The 20,036-nt window shown below is 38.6% G+C and overlaps 1 protein-coding gene and 1 long non-coding RNA gene across 5 annotated transcripts in view; one reads left to right on the top strand and one right to left on the bottom strand.

Annotated features, from left to right (window-relative positions):
* Window positions 1-1,837: 1,837 nt before the first annotated feature.
* On the bottom strand, window positions 1,838-4,876 carry LOC308613009. Of its 2 annotated transcripts, XR_014015199.1 has the most exons (4): window positions 4,789-4,876; window positions 4,374-4,558; window positions 3,307-3,517; window positions 2,865-3,209 (listed from the first exon to the last, which is right to left on the bottom strand). It is a non-coding gene; the product is annotated as an uncharacterized lncRNA (long non-coding RNA). The 2 variants fall into 2 exon arrangements; XR_014015198.1 differs by lacking the exons at window positions 2,865-3,209; window positions 3,307-3,517 and adding an exon at window positions 1,838-1,987.
* The window catches only part of ANKRD45 (ankyrin repeat domain 45), a 58,263-nt gene continuing 43,064 nt past the window's right edge, over window positions 4,838-20,036 (top strand). For 2 of the 3 annotated variants that reach the window (XM_081225874.1, XM_081225873.1), the window contains exons 1-2: window positions 4,838-4,995; window positions 12,815-13,181. In XM_081225874.1, coding sequence (XP_081082000.1) covers window positions 4,963-4,995; window positions 12,815-13,181 — 400 coding nt within the window. In that variant the 5' untranslated portion in view covers window positions 4,838-4,962. The remainder of the gene's footprint in view (window positions 4,996-12,814; window positions 13,182-20,036) is intronic. The other variant, XM_081225875.1, reaches the window with a different exon arrangement.

Below are 20,036 nucleotides of genomic sequence, written 5' to 3'. Positions count from 1 at the left end.
CCAACCCTCCCATCTATACCTTAACCCTTTTCCCTCTAATTTCCTTTAGGATCTTACTTCACCTGTCATCTCCTTTCTTAATCTTCTCTTTCTACTAGTTCCTTGCTATCATCCTAAAGATGCACTCAGGCTTCTGTGATCCTCCCGCTGCCAAGACATCTCCCTTAATACCTTGTTTTCCTTTAACTTCTGGGCAATCTCCTCCCTCCACATCTTAGTCAAACTTCTCAAAAGAGTAGTGTATATTTACAGCCAGCACTTCCTCATTTCCAATTATAGTTGTTAAATTGACGACCCTGATGTTATATCTGACAAATGCCAAAATTATCTTACATTAAAAATAAAGATATTTCTTGCATTTAGAGAGTCAAAAAAAAAGCCTTTAAAAAAAGAAAAAAACTTAGTGGTTCTACTTCCTGACCTCTCTCATTCCTTCCTCAGTCCACTGAAATCTTGATTTTGCCTACCACCCTTCACTAAAACTGATCCCACAAAGGTTACTCCTAAGTGCCAAATTCCATTGTCATTTTTTCAGTCTTTTTTGAAACTATTTCCTTGGCTTCTATGTTGCCACACTCATCTGGGTCTGTTCATTCTCAGATCATTCTTTCCCTACCTTCCTCTGCTTACTTCTTATGTAATTGCTCCCCAGGGCTCTGTCCTCAGCCCTCTGTTCTTTTATTCACTCATCTTGGATGACTTCATCTTCTTTTTAGGTTTTTTTTTTTTTTTTTTTTTGCGGTACGCGGGCCTCTCACTGCTGTGGCCTCTCCCGTTGCGGAGCACAGGCTCTGGACGCGCAGGCTCAGCGGCCATGGCTCACGGGCCCAGCTGCTCCGCAGCATGTGGGATCTTCCTGGACCGGGGCACGAACCTGTGTCCCCTGCATCGGCAGGCGGACTCTCAACCACTGCGCCACCAGGGAAGCCCCTTCTTTTTAGGTTTTTGATAACATTTATACTCCAATGACTCCAAATCTATATTTATATCCTGATCTTGTCTACTAAGCTTTGGATTCAGATATACAGTAACTGATATCAGGCACACTGATATTTCTAAGACTGAACTCATCGTCCTGAGTCTGACCCAGCCCTTCCTCAAAATCTCTTATTTAGGAAACCACAAGCCACAAACCACCTGGTCACACAAGATAGAAACCTGGGAGTCAGCCTTGACTCCTCTTTGTGCCTGCAGTCTTATCCTCTCCAAACCATTCTCCCCATGGCTGTCTGATCTCGTCTAATCCCCCTAACTACATCTCTTGCCTCTCTCCCAACCACATATTCTCCTGCTATTTCAACCTACTTAGGTATTCACTAATGCACTTTGCTGTTTATTTTGTGTCTCGTGCATTTTTACATTTCTTTTGGGTTGCCTTTCTCTACTCCTTTGCCTGTTGAATTTCTAGTTACCTTTTGAGTTTGGATCCTCACTCTGCCATCCTCTCTCATATTATTTATTATTCCAAGCCTTGGGTCATCTGATAAGTATGATAGTTATATTTAAGTCACTAACTCAGAGATGGTGGAATGGAGAGGGTGACAGAACATTAGGGCATTTTACTAGAAACCTGCCTCCAGGTTAACATTGATCAACTAACCAATAATATTCAAGCACGGTTGTTCATCCATAAGTGAAACTCGTAACTGCAATAATATCCACCCCAAATTTCAGGTATTTACCCCTAGGGATAGCATGTTTCTAAAATAAAGCCATCCTATATATACCCCCCCTCCATATTATGGGACATTGATGTTACAAGTAACAAAAATCCAATCTTTTTTTTTGAATTAGAAAAAAGTAATTTATTGACTTACACAATTGAAAAAGGGGGATAAAAAATGGCTTTGGGTATTTCTAGCTCCAGGGCTCAAGGAATGGCCTCAGGATTCATTTCTTGGCTCTTTCGTTGCTCTGTCAAGCTCTCTCCACATAGTGGCAAGATGATTACTGGCAACTCAGGCTGACCGTCTCTCATCAACCCCTGCTGAAAAAAGAATGCCTATTTACCTACTGCTCTGGCAAAAATTCAGGATTAGCTTTGATTACACTGACCTGTGTTCCATGCTTTTCCCTGACCTAATCACTGTGACCAGGGGTGTAGAAAACACTGCTTGGCCGGGACTTGATCTGGAGTGGGACTGGCCCCACCCAAACGACCTGGGCTGAGAGTGTGTGAAAGGGGTTCCTTACTAGAAAACTGTGCTGTAACCAGAAGAGGAAGGATGGGCAGGCAGAAACAATGGATGTTCAGTACGTTCTCCTTCAGGTTTCAGCTGTGAAGATCAGCTATATGCAGAAACAGTCCTTTAGTCATACAGCAGGAGTGGCATTGATATTTTCTAATTACTGCCAAAACAATGGCTCAAGATAGATTATTTAAAAAATTATCAGTTTGGACGGGCATCCTCTAATACACAATTAGTTTATAGCTAACCAGTGGCAAACCTGTGGTAATTTAAACCACACTGACCTAGGTTCAAACCCTGGTTCAGCTCTTTTCTAGCTGTGTGGTCTTAGGTAGGTACCCAACTTTGCTGAGTGTCAGTTTGAAGAATAATACTACTACCTTCACAGAGTTGCTCTGAGGATTAGGGATTATTTTTAAGAATCACTTACATAGTACTCAGCATATGGCAGGCCTTTAGTTAATGAAATATAAATATTAATATAGTACATTAAGTTACCTTGGAGTAACTTTAACTTTCTCAACTAATTTATCCTGTTATTTCACCAGAAATTAACTTGTATAAAGAACATGATTCTCAGTCTATGAACTATGGAATTTAAGAAATATAATAATAATTAAAATAATTTAAATTCTTTTTTTTAAATAAATTTATTTATTATTATTTTTGGCTGCGTTGGGTCTTCATTGCTGCGCGCGGGCTTTCTCTAGTTGTGAGCAGGGGCTACTCTTCATTGTGGTGCGCAGGCTTCTCATTGAGGTGGCTTCTCTTGTTGCAGCGCACGGGCTCTAGGTGCGTGGGCTTCAGTAGTTGTGGCACACGGGCTCAGTAGTTGTGGCTCGCGGGCTCTAGAGTGCAGGCTCAGTAGTTGTGGTGCATGGGCTCAGCTGCTCTGCGGCTTGTGGGACCTTCCCGCACCAGGGCTCGAACCTGTGTCCCCTGCATTGGCAGGTGGATTCTTAACCACTGTGCCACCAGGGAAGACCAATAATTTAAATTCTAATCAGAGGACCCATTCTCCTAGAGTGGAAAAAATGAATTTCAATCAATTTGGAAACCTCTCTACCATAATTTTTTGGAGCTGACCTGACTTTAGGGGGCCTTGAAGAGTGCTTACCTCATCTGCTCCTTAAGTAATTTGTACATCAGGGCTTCACTGTCTTATCTGGACCCCCATCGTTAGTACCCACAGGTTGTTGTCGACATGTCTCTCGTACATCCATTTGCCCCCTTCAGATCCAATGGCTCTTTATCCCAAGCTTTGGATGGCGGGCATGGGAGGGAGTTAGAGGTGATTGTAGGAGTCTATCTGCTGCATCTGGGCCACACTGGAGGCGGGAATATCCTTTGTAAGGCTGTTTCTAACCTAGTCTGCCCCAATGAATCATGCAGCTGTTTCTGACATGGAATTAAGAAGAGAACAAGGCCCCTTTGCTTTTAGGTTTCTCAGGCCTATTTAGTGTATTCCCACACTTTCTAGCATTCAGAGTACTAAAAGTAATCTTTAAGAACTCTATTTAATTTTTAGTTACTTAATTCAATTTAAGACTTTCAAGAAACAATTGTATTTGGGACTCCTTCACAACCAATGAAGATTAATTAAAAACATAATCATGCACAGTTATGCATCATAAGTCATCTTGCATTCAGACATTAAAAGACTCTCCCCAAACCAAAGACTATGAAAAAGAACATATTAAAAGTGAAATGCCTAAAATGTCTTGCTCCTCCACCAACTTCAGTAGGACATGAGTGTTTAGTAGAGCAAATACGCTGTATCGGTGATTGCCGGAGCAAGTTAGCAGCTGACAAAGCTTCTAGACTACTGTCTCTGTCTACAAAGTCATCTCTACAGTTCTGATTACCACAACTTATCTGAATAAGAAATTTTAATACTACAGTTTAAAATTCTTTCAAAATTCCTCTTGTATTTCAGAAGTTCAGATCTATGATAGTGATATTTTGCTTGGGCCTTTGGCCAAATATTCACTTTAAAACTAGGCTATTCAGCCTTCAGCTAAAATGTTTGGAGTTTCTCTAAAATGGTACCTCTTCCTTAATGATTTCCTTGTAGAAATAGATGATGAAAGAAATGAAGGTTTTTTTTCCTTTTCAGTACAAAAACTTCCCGGTCTTCCCTTCGTGATCGATATGAACATTTACATAATTTCTGGGTAAGCTTACCTCTTCTCTACTGGTTTCTTTCGATGCTCCTATCCCACCTCCACTCCTTTCCCCCCTTTTAAAAGCCGACTGTTTTGGATCTTAAATTCCTGAATCAAAAGAGACACAGGTTCCAAACTGCTTCCGCTCCTGCCATAGTGGGCGCTTGTGAGGTCTCAAGAAACGCCTGTTGTTGGCGACAATGACTGTAAACCATAGGAGAAAGATCCTCAGTAGACTAGAAAATTAAGCAAGTTGTCCGTTTTATATTTACAATCTTCCGTTGTTCTAGAATGCATCCTCATATTTCCTGAAAATTCTTTCGTTTCAAGGCCAAACGTCTAAGACTGGCCGGCAACCAATATACACACCTTATTTTTAGATTTTATTTTTTAAATTTGTATAATAAATATGGACCATATTACTGAAAACTTACAAAACAAAGAAAAAACAAGCACGCCACTGTCCAAACACAGCAATTTAAATCATTTTGACGAACTCCTCCCCGCCTTTGCCCTCTCGCTTCCTGCACCTTGTACCCTTGACGCTTGCGCGCAGCCGGAGCCGCCGCGCTCAGGGTGGCGCTGCCGCGCGCCGGTGCGCCGTCGCCATGGTAACCGTAAAAGCCCGGGCCTACGGAGCGGTGAGTCCGGGTCGGAGGGTCGCGGGTCCGGGGTCCGAGGGGCCTGGGGTGGGCGTTCCGCATGGGTGTGGAAGAGAATGGGCGTCTCCCCTCCACGCTGCTCGGCAGGGGCTGGAGGGGAGTGGGCTTCAACCGCGGCGTCCTTAGTCTTTGTCTTTGCCCCGAGCTTTGCGTAGCCGGTCACGCTCCGCGGGCGGTCCCTCGGGCTTCAGGCGGAAAGGCGAACTATGGTGCCCAGAAATGACCGGTACCCCTCCGCCCCACCTCCGTGTTCTCGCCCTGGGTCTGCCACTGTCTGTATCCTCGGGTCTAACCTTTGTTTAATCCTGGGAGCCCAGGGCTGCCCTTTGAGGCCTTTCCCTTGAGCTGGGACTTAAAATCCTTAAGGGACTACATTTTTTGAAGAAAAAATTCAATTGGCTTAAAAGGCCCTTAAGATCTATTCCTCTACCACAACTTCATAGTGTCTTGTCTGCCTTCCTTGCCCTTTGTTTATGCTAATCCCATTACTTAGATTGTCCTTTTCTCCTCCTTTTAAGACTCCTGCTCTTCCATACTGAAGTGTCACCTCTTCTGCGAAGCCTTTCTGGGACCTCCCCATTCGGGAGTCTAATTTAGAGGTCCAGCCTCTTTACTCTCCAAGCACCCTTTGCTTATGTCCATTATGCCCCTTATCTCACTCTGTCATTGCTGATTTACTTGTGTCTTTCCCACCAGACTGGGATGCCTGTGGAGTAGGGACCTATGTGATTTTCTATTATTATTATTGCCTTAGCAGCCTCAAAAGAATTCACACTTAATAGTTAAAATTCACACTAATTCAGTAAGGCAGAACTAGTCTTAATTCACAATTGAGGAGAGTAAGTTCAGAAAACTCACATAATTAATAAAATAAATACAAGAATCAGGACTAAAGCATGGGTCTTCTGACTCACAGTCATTCTGCCTTCAGAGTTCCAGCCTTCCCTCTCCCCTCTCCACGCTCATTTTCTATGTGAACGGTTGGTTATATGTAGTGGGGTTGCAATTTTGATTCATGTTATAACTATTCTGGGCAAAGAAAGTATCTATCCATACAGTAAATATTATAGGTATAGTAAGAATTAGAACTTAAAACTGAGAATTAAAAAAAGTTTATTGTTTTAACAATAACACAAATAAACCCACTATATATTAAACATAAGTTACATATTTCTCATGGGAAAAGCTGTTTTCTAAAACAAAAATGTTAGTGAGTTAAGTTTTTTCAATATCTAGAATGTTGATAAAAGGAAGAAAGGAAAAGCTATGTTAATATGATCACCCTGTTACAACTTATATTCACAGTAAAAATACTTTAAAATATTCTAAATCTTCTATGTTATAAGAAGAAAAAACCCATAGAAAATAGAATTCTTTGCTCTGTCTTCAAAGGACAATATGATGAAAGGCATAGTCAGCAATAGACCACCAAACACATGAGAGTTTACTTTTATTCTCCTAATTAGATATTGTCTTTCAAAAGTTAGGCCTAAGGATAAATGGCCTACAAGACTTCACTTTGTCCTTTTATTACAGAAAGGCTGATCCTAGTTCAGTCTAGATTTGGATTAGAGCAGTCTTGGGAGCTTGACTATAGAGTGGAGTGGCTTGAGGGTTAGTCTTAGTGCAGTGGTTCTCAGAGTATGGTCTGAGAATCCCTGGAGATCACTAAGACATTTTCAGGGAGTCTGCCAGTCAAACTATCTTCATATTAATTCTTCGATGTTTTTTGCTGTTGCACTCTCATTCTCTCACATGTCACAGTGGTTTGCTAGAGGCCACATGATATGTGGTATCACAATATCACACATCATTGCAGAGAATGCAGAAACAGACATGAGAATCCATCTGTCTTCTATTAAGCCAGACATTAAAGAGATGTGCAAAAATGTAAAATAATGCCACTCATCAATTTTTTGTCTTTATATAGTTATTTTTTATAAGCTGTACTTTTGTGTTAACATGTAATTGTTTTAAGATGAATTAATAAATATTTTAAAGATTTCTCAGTTTTAATTTCTAATATGGTAAATACAGATAGATATAACCCTCATAAACAAAAACTTTTGGTGTTCTCAATTTCTAAGAGCGTGAAGAGCCCTGAGATCATAGAATTTGAGAACTGCTGCCCTAATCATATTACTTCTGGATTGATATGGAAATTAAGCTCTATTCAAGGGTGTACCAAGGGTAGCTTTTAGTATTCTGGCCTGAATCGTATTCCTAGATTTGATCTAATTTATCTCCACATCTCTGAATTAACCTGTGATTAGATTGATCTCTAGATGCAGAATAATCAGTCTGTAATCAAGTGTTCGGTGGTCGTAGAGTAGAAAGTCATTTACTCAAACCCTATGTAGGAAAACTGTGTATTAAAAAAAGAAAAGAACTCATAGAATTACCATCTTGTCTTTTGCTTCATGGATGCTTTTGCTCTAGGAATGACAGTACAATGATGATGATAAGGTCTGCATACCAAGTGCTCACCATGTGCTTAGCACATGCATCATGTGATTTATTTTAAGTCTCAGAATAATCATATAAACTAGGTTCTAGTGTTATTCCTAGCAGAGATTAGGTAAATTTCCCAGTATTATGTAGCTAATAAGTTACAGGGTTGCATTGTGTACTCAAGTCTTTCTAACTCCAAAATCCATTGCTCTTGGATGTAAAGAAAAGCAGGGGGAATTGCAAGCCTGATGTTAAGAGTTATTGAATGCATACGACAAGCCAGGAATTGTGGTAAGTCTGAAAGTGACACAAGAGAAACATAAAGCTTGATACTTGCTCCTATCCAGTTTGCAGTCAAATTGAGTTGGTGTTTTAAGTACTTGAAACAAATAGAAAATAATACAATACCATATTTGGTAGATTGTATGGTACAGAATATATATAATGACCTTTGAAGTTCAGAGGAGGGAGAGGCCTGGGTACATTCTAAAGAGTAGTGAAGAAACGTTTTAGGAAGAAGGTAGGTTTATGGCTTGGCCTACGTAGGATTTGGCTAGTAGGAGTGGAGGAGAAAAAAAAGCTATTCTAGGCCTAGCAGGAATACATCTGAAATACAGATAGAATTTTCTCAATATCTTCAAGGTCTCATATCTGGGCCCCTGATGGGCCAGTGAGGAAAGGCATTTCAAACACATCCTGCCTCTATTCTCTAAGGTTTGAATATGGATATCTTTAGTACAATGTTCCAGAATATCACGTTATTAGTAAGGTGACAAAATAATTTATTGTGTAGTAGTAATGGACGTTTTGAGAGTGAAAGAGGATGCTATTAAAAATCACACCAGGGCTGGGGTTTCCCTGGTGGGGCAGTGGTTAAGAATCCGCCTGCCGATGCAGGGGACACAGGTTGGAGCAGTGGTCTGGGAAGATCCCACATACTGTGGAGCAGCTAAGCCTGTGCGCCGCAGCTGCTGAGCCTGCGCTCTAGAGCCCGTGCTCTGCAACAAGAGAAGCCACCACAATGAGAAGCCCACCCACTGCAACGAAGAGTAGCCCCCACTCACAGCAACTAGAGAAAGCCTGTGTGCAGCAACGAAGACCCAATGCAGCTAAAAATAAATTAAAAAAAAATCACACCAGGGAAGAGATGTCACTGGAACTGTCCTGGGTGCATGAGGACATATGTCCACAAGCACATGTTGTCTAACTTCTGTTAGAGCCTCTCTTGTTGATTTCGTAGTAGAGTTTCCGTAGTGGTTATTCAAGGCTAATATATTTTCACACTGTGGGTTGCAACCCATTAGTGGGTCATGAAATCAATTTAGTGAGTGGCACCCAGCCTTAAAAAATAGATGGGATTAAAAACATCAGTATGTTACATGTAGTAAGGATAAATGATATTTTGTTTAATTATATGTATGCAAATATACCCATAAATGCAATGTGCCCAAGATAAAAATGTCCATTACTACTGAACAATTAATTCTTTGGTTACCCTATTAATGGATGTTATATATGTTTACATGTATAATTAAAACAAGATATGACAAACTACTCTATGCTATGTATTATAATTGAAGTAATATATATGTATTTGGATGGGACATCTATCTCATGGTCTAAATGAGCAGTGCAAGCTCTAGGTATCAGGCTTGCAATCCAGTGAGAAGGAATTGCACTTTTCTAGAAGTTACATACTATCAATACAGATTTACTTACATCTTATTGTTTACTACTTGGACATATAACCACACCATATTACAAGAGTGCCTGGGAAATAGTTTTATTCCAATATAAATATTGGTTAAAACAAGTATGGTTAAAAGAAAAGAGGGAGGGAGATTAGATTTTGAGAAAGAACTAATTATCTGAGTACTCTACGTACCAGGGGCCCACATGATTAGGGAGGCTGGATGAGCAGGAACCAAGGGAGCTCTGGGGGGCTCTCACCACAAGAACCACAGCATGTTTTCATAGCAGGAAGTTCGATCAGTACACTGTTGCTGTCATTTGTGTTGAATGTCCTTCAAGTAGCCTCATGTCCTTGTGGCCCATGTTCAAGAGTCAAGATCCTGTTTTTTTATGTGTAGAAGCTAAAAAACCCCAAACTCATAGATGCAGAGAACAGATTGGTAGTTGCCAGAGGCAGGTGTAGGGGGTGGGTAAAATAAATGAAGGTGGTCAAAAGGACTTCAGTTGCAAGATAAATACCTTCTAGGGAAGTACTGTACAGCATAGTGACTATAGTCAACAATATTGTATTGAATTGAATAAATATTGTATTTGAAAGTTGCTAAGAGATTAGATCTTAAATGTTTTCGTCACAGGAAAAAACTTTTTTGTAACTATGAGAGGTGATGGATATTAACTAAATGTATTGTGGTTATCATTTTGCAATATATACATAGATCAAATCATTATGTTGTGCACGTTAAACTAATACAGTGTTATATGTCAACAACAACAAAAATAATACAATGATTAACAACAACAACAAAAAGTCAAGATCCTGGGACTTAGTAGCTGATTGGCTGAACCTAACTTATGTGCCTGCTCCCAAGCTTGTGCTGAGATGGAGAGAAGGAGGATCGTGCCTCTCTGGCTTCTGTAGTGGGAAGTTAGCTTTATCTTCCATTAAAAGAATTTTTTAAAATGGAGATTGGGATTCTTTAAGGAAGTGAGTGTGTGTGTGTTTATGTGTACAGGGATGTGTGTTGGCAGGGTGGATAGTGGATGTCAGGCACTCAAAGGATTATAAGTTTCCTCTATATTCATTCTGTAAAATGAAGGAATTGACTAGAACAGTCTCAAAGATAAGATTTGGACCAAATTTTATGGTGGAGTCATGATTGATTGGTTAACTCAACTCCCATCCCCAATCCCATCTACCTTGCTTGCTTCTGTTATTGAGGCAGGAAAATCAAGAAACTTTTTTTTTTCCTTCTCTTAAATATAAGGAAACAATCTGGCCTTTGAGACATAACTGGAAGTTTGTTTGGTCTTGTTAGGAAAGATTTTTTTTTTCGCTTTCCTCTCAAAAGGGATGAATGCCACTAGTGTCCTCAGGGGGATTCCCCCTTTTTACTGCCATAAATGCAGACATGATGCCAGGAATTATGACAGTCATCTTGTCACCATTAGGCAACAGCCATGATGATGAAAGTCTTATGAACTGTGATAGAATAGAAAAATAGAGCTTAGATCTATGTTTTTGAGCTGCTGAGCCATCTCCACCTTTAAACTTCCTGCTATGTGAGAAAATCATCTCCTACTTTTAAAAGTCAGTCCTAGGGCTTCCCTGGTGGCGCAGTGGTTGAGAGTCCACCTGCCGATGCAGGGGACACGGGTTCGTGCCCCGGTCCGGGAAGATCCCACATGCCGCGGAGCGGCTAGGCGCGTGAGCCATGGCTGCTGAGCCTGCGCGTCCGGAGCCTGTGCTCCACAACGGGAGATGCCACAACAGTTGAGAGGCCCGCATACCACACACACACAAAAAAAGTCAGTCCTATTATTTTTCTATTATTTGCAATCAGAGAATTCCTAACTTCAACAGATTACAAGTATTATACACATTTAGTGACGGTAGAGATTAATATAGGGCTATGGTATAAAGAGATATTATTCTGTCTAACTAGATTTCCCTTCCTTCTGAATTGTGAATGACCAAATCTTGCCAATTCTTTATGGTGCAGCTTAAATGCCATATTCTTTACTAGAAATGTGATTCCCTTTATCCTATTTCCTGCATCTTTACTCACCCCCTCAACACTATCCTGAATCTTGTGTTCAATCTTGCTTTTCTTCTTCTTTTTAAAATAGTGTTATTGTGCCTACTTATAGTCCTAAAAAGTCTATTTTAACTTAATTTAATTTTTATTATTTTAATTTTTTCCTTGTTGGTTATTTATTTTAAATATAGCAGTGTGTACATGTCAATCCCAAACTCCCTAACTGTCCCTCCCCCCATCCTTCCCCCTTGGTAACCATAATTTTAATTGCTTTGAACTTTACAAAAATATATCTTGGTATATTTAATCTTTTGGATTTACTTTTTTCAGCTAATACTGTATTGCTAATATTCATTCATATCGTTGTGTGCCTTAGTTATTTATAGCTGTATAACAAACTATCCTCAAAGTTGGTAGCTTAAAATAGCACATTCAGTATCTCACAGTTTCTCTGGGTTAAGAATCAGGGCACAGCTTAGCTGGATCTTTTACTTCAGGGTCTCTCACGAGTCTGCAGTCAAGGCATTGCCTGGGACCACAGTCATCTCAAAATTCAACTGGAGCAGATCCACTTCCAAACTCATTCAGTGGTTGGTGGCAGAATTAAATTCCTTACTGGCTATTGTACCGAGGGCCTCGGTTCCCTCTGGCTGTTGGCTGGAGGTTACCAGGAGGTGGGGTAGGGTTATGGGAGCCATATCAGAAGCTGCCTTCCACATAGTATATTACTGTAATTTCTTCATTTTAACTACCATATACAATTTTGTGTGAATATGCCACAGTTTATTCTCCTGTTCATAGGCATTGGTTTATTTTTCCTGCCCAGGATTTTTGCTTTTATGAACAGTGATGCTACAAACATTTTTGTACACATGAGGGAACCATGCTACTCTTCTCTGAATCATCCCCAATTTAATATGTGTTCTGACAGAGTGAGTACTATTAAGACTTACTTGATTAACTTTACCAGGACTTAATCTGGTCCCTTCTAAACTCCCATAGCACTTCATCTTTTATGATTCTTAGCACTTGTCCCCATTTATTACACTTATTTTGTACATGTCATATTTTCTCCTTTGAAATAGTAAGTTGTTAAAGGCAGGAAATAAATTTGATTCTTCTTTATAATTTACATAGTGCCTATACAGCACTTAGTATATTAGTAGGCTTTCAGTAAGTATTACTGAGTGAATGAATTCTGTCTAAATGTCAGTGCCTGATTTTTAAGTTCTTAATAATCTGGCTTCAGTGATCCAGCTGTATTTCTCACTTCTCCCCACTATGGACCCTTGTTTAGGCAGGTGAGCCTCTTTAACATTCTCTTTCAATCTTTTCCTAATGAATCTCACCCACGTTGATATTTCTTCTCCTGTTCCTACTCAATTTACTGTTTACATCACACATTCAGCATTTTAGTATATATTCAGGCAGTGTGTTGGTGCACAATAAACTTTATTGATTGAATGGATGCAGTATCTTATTTTATAACTGGTTTATTTTGAACCAGTTAAGTACTTTCATTTCATTCAGTTGACTGAATGTCAGTTGAGTGATCAAACAAATAAATAAACAAATACTGATTTGTTTGAGTAGATTTCTATTACTTTTCTTGGTCTCAGGTATTTTTGGAGTTAATGGAGTCAGAAGGACCCCCAGAGTCAGAGAGTTCAGAAAAATCAATATTTTTCTCACAGCAAGAAGAAGAGGAAGAAGATGATAATGAAGAAGAAGAAGAATCCAAAGAAGCAGAGGAAACTGCCACCATTAATCCCCTCTTACCCCCTGCTCTCACAGGGGATGTAGAAGGTTTGCAGAAGATTTTTGAGGATCCTGAGAACCCTCACCATGAACAGGCCATGCAGCTACTCTTGGAAGAAGACATCGTTGGGAGAAATTTGTTGTATGCAGCTTGCATGGCTGGGCAAAGTGATGTGATTAGAGCTTTAGCCAAATATGGTGTGAATCTGAATGAAAAAACCACCAGAGGTATTTTGTCTTTTTTCTCTTATCAGTATTACTTATGACTACCTAAAGATGCTATGTATTATCTTTAAATTTGGATGAATTTGATGTGCCTGCTTTATGTTTTGCATATGTTATGTGTGTGTGTTTATATATATATATACACACATATGAATGTGTGTATATGCATGTTGATGTATTTAGTATAGCATAGTAGTTAAGAACACAGAATTCACTATTAGCTGTGTGACTAGGGCAAGTTACTTAATCTTTTTGTGTCTCTGTTTCATCTACAAAATGGGGATGATTGTATTTTCTTTATAGGGTTTTCCTTATAGGTTATGAGGATTAAATATAAAGTTGGTATACAGTAAATGCTCAATAATATTATTATCTCTTTCCTTTGAAGATTTATTCATTTTTGTAGTCATTATCCAATTAACTCTTTAAATTCAGTCACTTGTTTTTTCAGATTGCAAATATAAAACATGGTCATTGTAGAAAATAAAACAGTGATGTTTAGCAATAGGGACTGTACATATTCTTCATGCTCACATGGAACAATTTAAAAAATTGATATGTTAGGCCATAAAGGAAGTGTCTACAAATATCAAAGAATCCTTAGCATGCAGTCTGTGGTCTCTGACAACAATAAAATAAAATTAGAAAATAGTAACAAAAAGATAACTGAAAATCCCTGTAATTTCAGAAACAAAAACACTTTAAATTATCTGTTGGTGACAAAAGATATAATAGAAATTATGAAATATTTAAGTGGCAACAGGATCTAGTTATGTCAGAACCTGTGGAATAAAACTAAAATAAAAATTCTAATATAATGCATTTATTAGAATATAAGAAATATTGAAAATTAGAAAGCAGTGCATTTAACTCAAGGAGTTAGAAAAAGAACAACTGAAAATCCAAAGAAAGAAGAAGAGAAAATAATAGAGTAAAATAATGACATTGAAATTAAAGAAACAATAGAGAGGGAATTCCCTGGTGGTCCAGTGGTTAGTACTCCACTCTTCCACTGCAGGTGTCCCAGGTTCAGTCTGATCCCTTGTTGACTAAGATCCCTGATCCTGCAAGCTGTACAGTGCAGCCAAAAAAAACCCCACCAAAAAACAAACAAACAAAAAACACAATAGAATCAACAAAACCAAAATCTGGTTTAGTGAAAAAGAGTTGAAAAACCTTTGATAATATTGATAGTTTTTGATATGTGATAGAAGAAAGAGAGAGCATAAACAACATTTGGAATTTTAAAAATTAAGCATTCACACAGGAAAAACTAAGATTTAAAAGATTACTAGAAAGTATCATAAACGACTTCATGACAGTACATTTGAAAACTTGGATGAAATGGACAATTTTCCAATAAAATATAAATTACCAAAATTGATTCAAGAAAAAACTAGGAACTTGACTAGAACAATAGTTATTTAAAAAATTGAATAAGTAATCAAAATCTGCCTCTGTCCCACCCCCACCTAATTCCAAACTCAAATGTTTTAAAAGGTAAGGTTTACTACACTTGTAGGGAAAAAGTAATCTCTAGCTGATACAAAGGTTCCAGAGAATGTAAAGAGAGTTGGAAAACTACTTAACTTATTTTATGAGAGATAACTTTTATAGCAAAACTAGTTAAGGACAGCACTAGAAAGGAAAATTATAGGCCAGTCATTTAATAACACAGATGCAAACATCTTAAATAAAATATTAACAAATTGAATCTAAGATTGTGTGTTAAAACATTTATTGGACTAGGTTGGGTTTATCCCATTAATGCAGGATGGTTTTAACATTAGAAAAAAATGTTAGTATAATTCACTACATTAAAAGATTAAATAAACAAAACCACATGATCATATCAATAGATGTAGAAAAGTCTTTTGAAAGAAAATGCAGCACTCGTTCATGATGAAAGCTTTTAGGGAAATAGGAACAGAAGAAACCTTCCTTAAGGCTATTGAAAACCTGAAGCAAACTTACCTAGTATTGAATCTTAGCTACGACTTGGGCAAATTATATAACCTTTCCATGCTACAGTTTCTTTACCCAAAAAGTGGGACTAATAGTCATATCTAAAATCATACTACATAAAAGAAAATGAGAGCCCCAAATCAATATCTGACAGTGTGCCTCTAATACTATTCAAGGAAGGTGGTGTTCTGACTAATTGATATGACTATTGCCATCCTCTTGTTAGGTATTCTCCAGTGTGTGGATATAGGTGTACAGTCTTTCCAGTTTGATGATGTGCTCTAAGATAATCCATTTCTTCATTCTGGTATCATGCTTGCCATGAAATCTTGTTTAGCAGAGGTTGAAGGTGCATCCTGCTTGCTTTGTTCTGCTTATAGTAAAATGGAGAGGAGAGAAATGGAGAGAACCGGTAAATTAAAAGGAACCAGGACTTGATGATTTGGGAAATTCTAAGCTTATTTGGCATTCCATGAAGGTGATTTTATAATGGAAAGTATGCATGAACTGGCCAACCTAATTGTACCAATTTGGCAATTATTATTTTAATCATTATAAAATAATGAATTACATTACAGTTTACCAGTAAATTTCTTGTTTGGTTAGTATTGACTCAGTTCCCATGAGCTTGTTCATGTGGGAGAGCAGATCAATTCAGGGTTTAAAAAAATTTTTTTTGTGAGAACATTTACGTTCTACTCTCAGCAAATTTCAGTTATACAATATAGTTATTAACTATAGTCATCATGTTATACGTTAGGTCCTCAGACCTTTTTCATCTTATAACTGAAAGTTTGTACCCTTTTACCAACCCCTCCCTGTTTACCCCACCCCTCAAGCCCCTGGTAACCACTTTTCTACTCTGTTTCCATGGGTTTAACTTTTAATTTTTATTTTAGATTCCACATATAAGTGATACCATGCAGTATTTGGCTTTTTCTATCTGGCTTATTTCACTTAGTATAATGCCCTTGAGGTTCATCCACGTTGTCACAAATGACAGAATTTTCTTTTTTTTTTTAAAGGATGAATAATTGTGTGCGTATATGTGAACACTATTAATTTTAAGAAGCCATTGGCCTAAAATTAAGGGACTTCTGGGTGAAGAACTGCAGGTAGATATCTCTAAAGTAAGAAGATGTATACCATTTATTTGTGGATGATATTCAGATGGATAGGAAGGAAAATGATTTTCCAGGTGATTGATGGATCACATTTGCTTTCAGGATTTCTTTTCCTTTTAAATACTGAAGAATTGGACACTTTTTATCCAAAGGGAGGAGAATGAAACAGTTCTTACAGTCTCAGCTCTCTGTACTACTGACTTCTGGTGTATTGGGAAGTGCCTTTTTTTCTGTTTGAGCCAAGGACAGGTGTGTGAGGTTGCAGTTTATTGATGGTGGAACCTCCTCTGGTTCTGGCAAGGCTTTGGTCTCTAAACCTGGCCATACTCAAACAGGCATGATCGGAACTAATTACTGTTTTAAACTCTGTCTTTCCATACAATACGCAAACATTTGTTAAGGATGGAGGACTAGACAGGTCTTGTGCTGGGAACTGGGGAAAGATGAATGAATTCAACAAACTTGGACAAGTTCACAGTTTAGCAGAAAACAGATGTGTAAATAGATAATTAATATACAGTGGGACAGGGTACAGTGATAGCTCAGAGGAGAGATTAGTCAACTTTACGTGGAAGTGTTGGACATGGTCAAGGAAGGCTTCACAGAGGAGGCGATATATTGAATCTTTTTTTATTTTTTGGCTGCACCGCACAGCATGCGGGATCTTAGTTGCCTGACCAGGGATCGAACCCGCGCCCCCTGCAGTGGAAGCGTGGAATCTTAACCACTAGACTGCCAGGGAAGTCCAATATATTGAATCTTGAAGAATGACCAAGAGTTTACCAGACAAAGGAGGTTTAAGGATTGGTCATGGCAGGCAGTATAGTAACTGTAGTATCAGATTTTAGTGTTACAATATTGTTGTTATTCTGGTATACTTACCCACTATTTTAGGTAATGAAATGCTGGCCTTTTTATGGGTATAATAGTTTTATTTGGTATTTAAAAAATATGATATCAGAGTCATTTATGGGTTGAGAACAATTTCAATGATTTAATTGCTCAGTGTATATAAAAAGACAAACTGAAGATTACAAACTTAAACGGTCCATATCGTGGTATTACAAAATTTCTATTGTAAGAATAATTCTTAAGTTCACAAACTTCCCAAACAAGTAGAATGTGAATCTCATAGTTTTGAAATTGATCAGGAAACTGAAATGGAATCTCTCTCTGTATATGTGGAAACTAAAAAAGACAAATATGAACCAGCAATGTTTTCTTTGGCTATAAAGATTACAACTTACTCTCAATAAAAAGATTGCCGTTCTATCAAAAAAGCAAAAAGCTGTTCGGAGATATCTCTCTCTTTTAAAATTAGAGTTGAGGTAATTCGAAGGAAAATATTTGGTATTGGTTTATAACTACTTCCAACTAATATTGAGTGAGAAAAACTTCAGTAGCTGAAAAAACTTGTACAGAAATATCCTGTTGATACCATTGACACACTTAAAAAATCAAATAATGTTTTATTTGCAATTTTCATGATTATACTTTCTTCATTTTTATAGTATTTGTGTTTTTTTAAATTAATTAATTAATTAATTAATTAATTTTTGGCTGCATTGGGTCTTCGTTGCCGTGTGGGCTTTCTCTAGTTGTGGTGAGTGGGGGCTACTCTTCGTTTTGGTGCGTGGGCTTCACATTGCGGTGGCTTCTCTTGTTGCAGAGCACGGGCTCTAGGCACGTGGGCTTCAGTAGTTGTGGCATGCGGGCTCAGTAGTTGTGGCGCACAGGCTTAGTTGCTCCGTGGCATGTGGGATCTTCCCAGACCAGGGCTCGAACCCGTGTCCCCTGCATTGGCAGGCGGATTCTTAACCACGGTACCACCAGGGAAGTCCCTAGTATTTTTTTTTTTTTTTTTTCTTTTTTTTTGTGGTATGCGGGCCTCTCACTGTTGTGGCCTCTCCCGTTGCGGAGCACAGGCTCCGGACGCGCAGGCCCAGAGGCCATGGCTCACGGGCCCAGCCGCTCCGCGGCATATGGGATCCTCCCAGACCGGGGCACGAACCCGTATCCCCTGCATCGGCAGGCGGACTCTCAACCACTGCGCCACCAGGGAGGCCCTAGTATTTGTTTTTTAATCTTTAATTTTGATTTGTTTTATCTGACAATTTATATTGCTAATAGAATGACAATATATACTTAATATTCCTGTTTGATAGTTATGCTTTTATCTGATATTTTATGCTTATACATTTTCGTATTTAAAGTGTATTAGTGGGCTTCCCTGGTGGCGCCACGGTTAAGAATCCATCTGCCAATGCAGGGAGCACGGGTTTGAGCCCTGGTCCGGGAAGATCCCACATGCCATGGAGCAACTAAGCCCGTGTGCCACAACTACTGAGCCCGTGTGCCACAACTAGTGAAGCCCGCGTGCCTAGAGCCCGTGCTCTGCAACAAGAGAAGCCACCGCAATGAGAAGCCTGTGCACTGCAACAAAGAGTAGCCCCCGCTCGCCACAACTAGAGAAAGCCTGCATGCAGCAATAAAGACCCAATGCAGCCAAAAAATAAATAAATAAAAAGTAAATAAATAAATAAAAAATAAAGTGTATTAGTTACACTAATTAAAAAAATGAATTCTGAACTCAGTTTTACAAAATACCAGTATTAATGCTAAGTAAATATAAAATTTATACTTCTATTTTTAATTTTGCTACTGTAATTACTGTATTAGAAAAAAGCAGCATATGCAGAGTTATAGAGGCATGAAACAACATGATTTGGGGAATTCAAAGAGTCTGGTACTGCTGGTGGTATGCAGATTGTGAAAAATATTCTAGGTAGGTGAGTATTTTGCTCCATGGCCTATTACTTGTTTGTGACTATCATCATTGGAGTTTTTGACCTTATTAATGACCTTCATCAATATATAGCAACCTTGAGAAAAGTACTTATCCTCTCCATGCTTTTGTTTCCTCATCTATAAATGAGAAAAATACTCGTGCCTACGTCATAGGATTGTAGTGAGGATTAAATGAGTTGATACTTGTGAAGCACACAGAACAGTGCCTGCATAGAGGAAAAAGATTACTTTTCTTCTTATCTGATCTTTTGCCTTACTGTGAACTACCTACTCAGTTGACTCTCTCTATTTAGTAACCAGTAGTCTTCCACAAAGAAATTATTTTTCTCTTAGAACCAATCCCAATTTTTCAGAATTCCATTTATGGTCCCTTTCTTCGTGCTGGGATTTCTAAATGTAACCTTCTGTATCTCCCTTCTGGGATCAAATACTCATTGCCAATATTATGGGAGAACTTTAGGAAAATCCCCTTCTTGTCTGGATGCTTTTGAAATCATCTTATTTAAATGTTCTTCTTTTCCTGGGAAGGCTATGGGGTTCATATAGTACAAAGATCTGTGTGTTTTCTTCTAGAAAACACACCATCTCTCACAAGGGGAAAAAGAAAACATACAATGGTTTTTTTAAACCCATGGTTTAAACCCATAGGTTTTAAATTCCTTGGTCAAAGCCTGTGTCTGTTTAGAAATCATGTTTTCTTGTTTTTAAACTATGTATATTAAAAAATACGAAAAAAATTTAGATGTTACTGCTGGCCTGGCCTGTAACTTCAGCCTTGAGAAAAGCAGTATCAGGACCCAGAATGTCTCATTTGGAATGGCCTCCTGCTCCTGCTATTGCAGTGGTGTCTTTTCCATAGATAGCGTCCCCTTCTCCCAGCAAACCAGGGGCCTTGGGCCGTTTGGCTGAAGAAATGCATCTTTGGAAGGCAGGAACAATGAAGGTTGGTATCTGGGTAATT

Source organism: Mesoplodon bidens (genome assembly GCF_964165515.1).
Source record: "Mesoplodon bidens genome assembly, chromosome: 2".
NCBI classification, from domain to species: domain Eukaryota; kingdom Metazoa; phylum Chordata; class Mammalia; order Artiodactyla; family Ziphiidae; genus Mesoplodon; species Mesoplodon bidens.
This window is presented reverse-complemented; position numbering and strand designations above follow the sequence as displayed.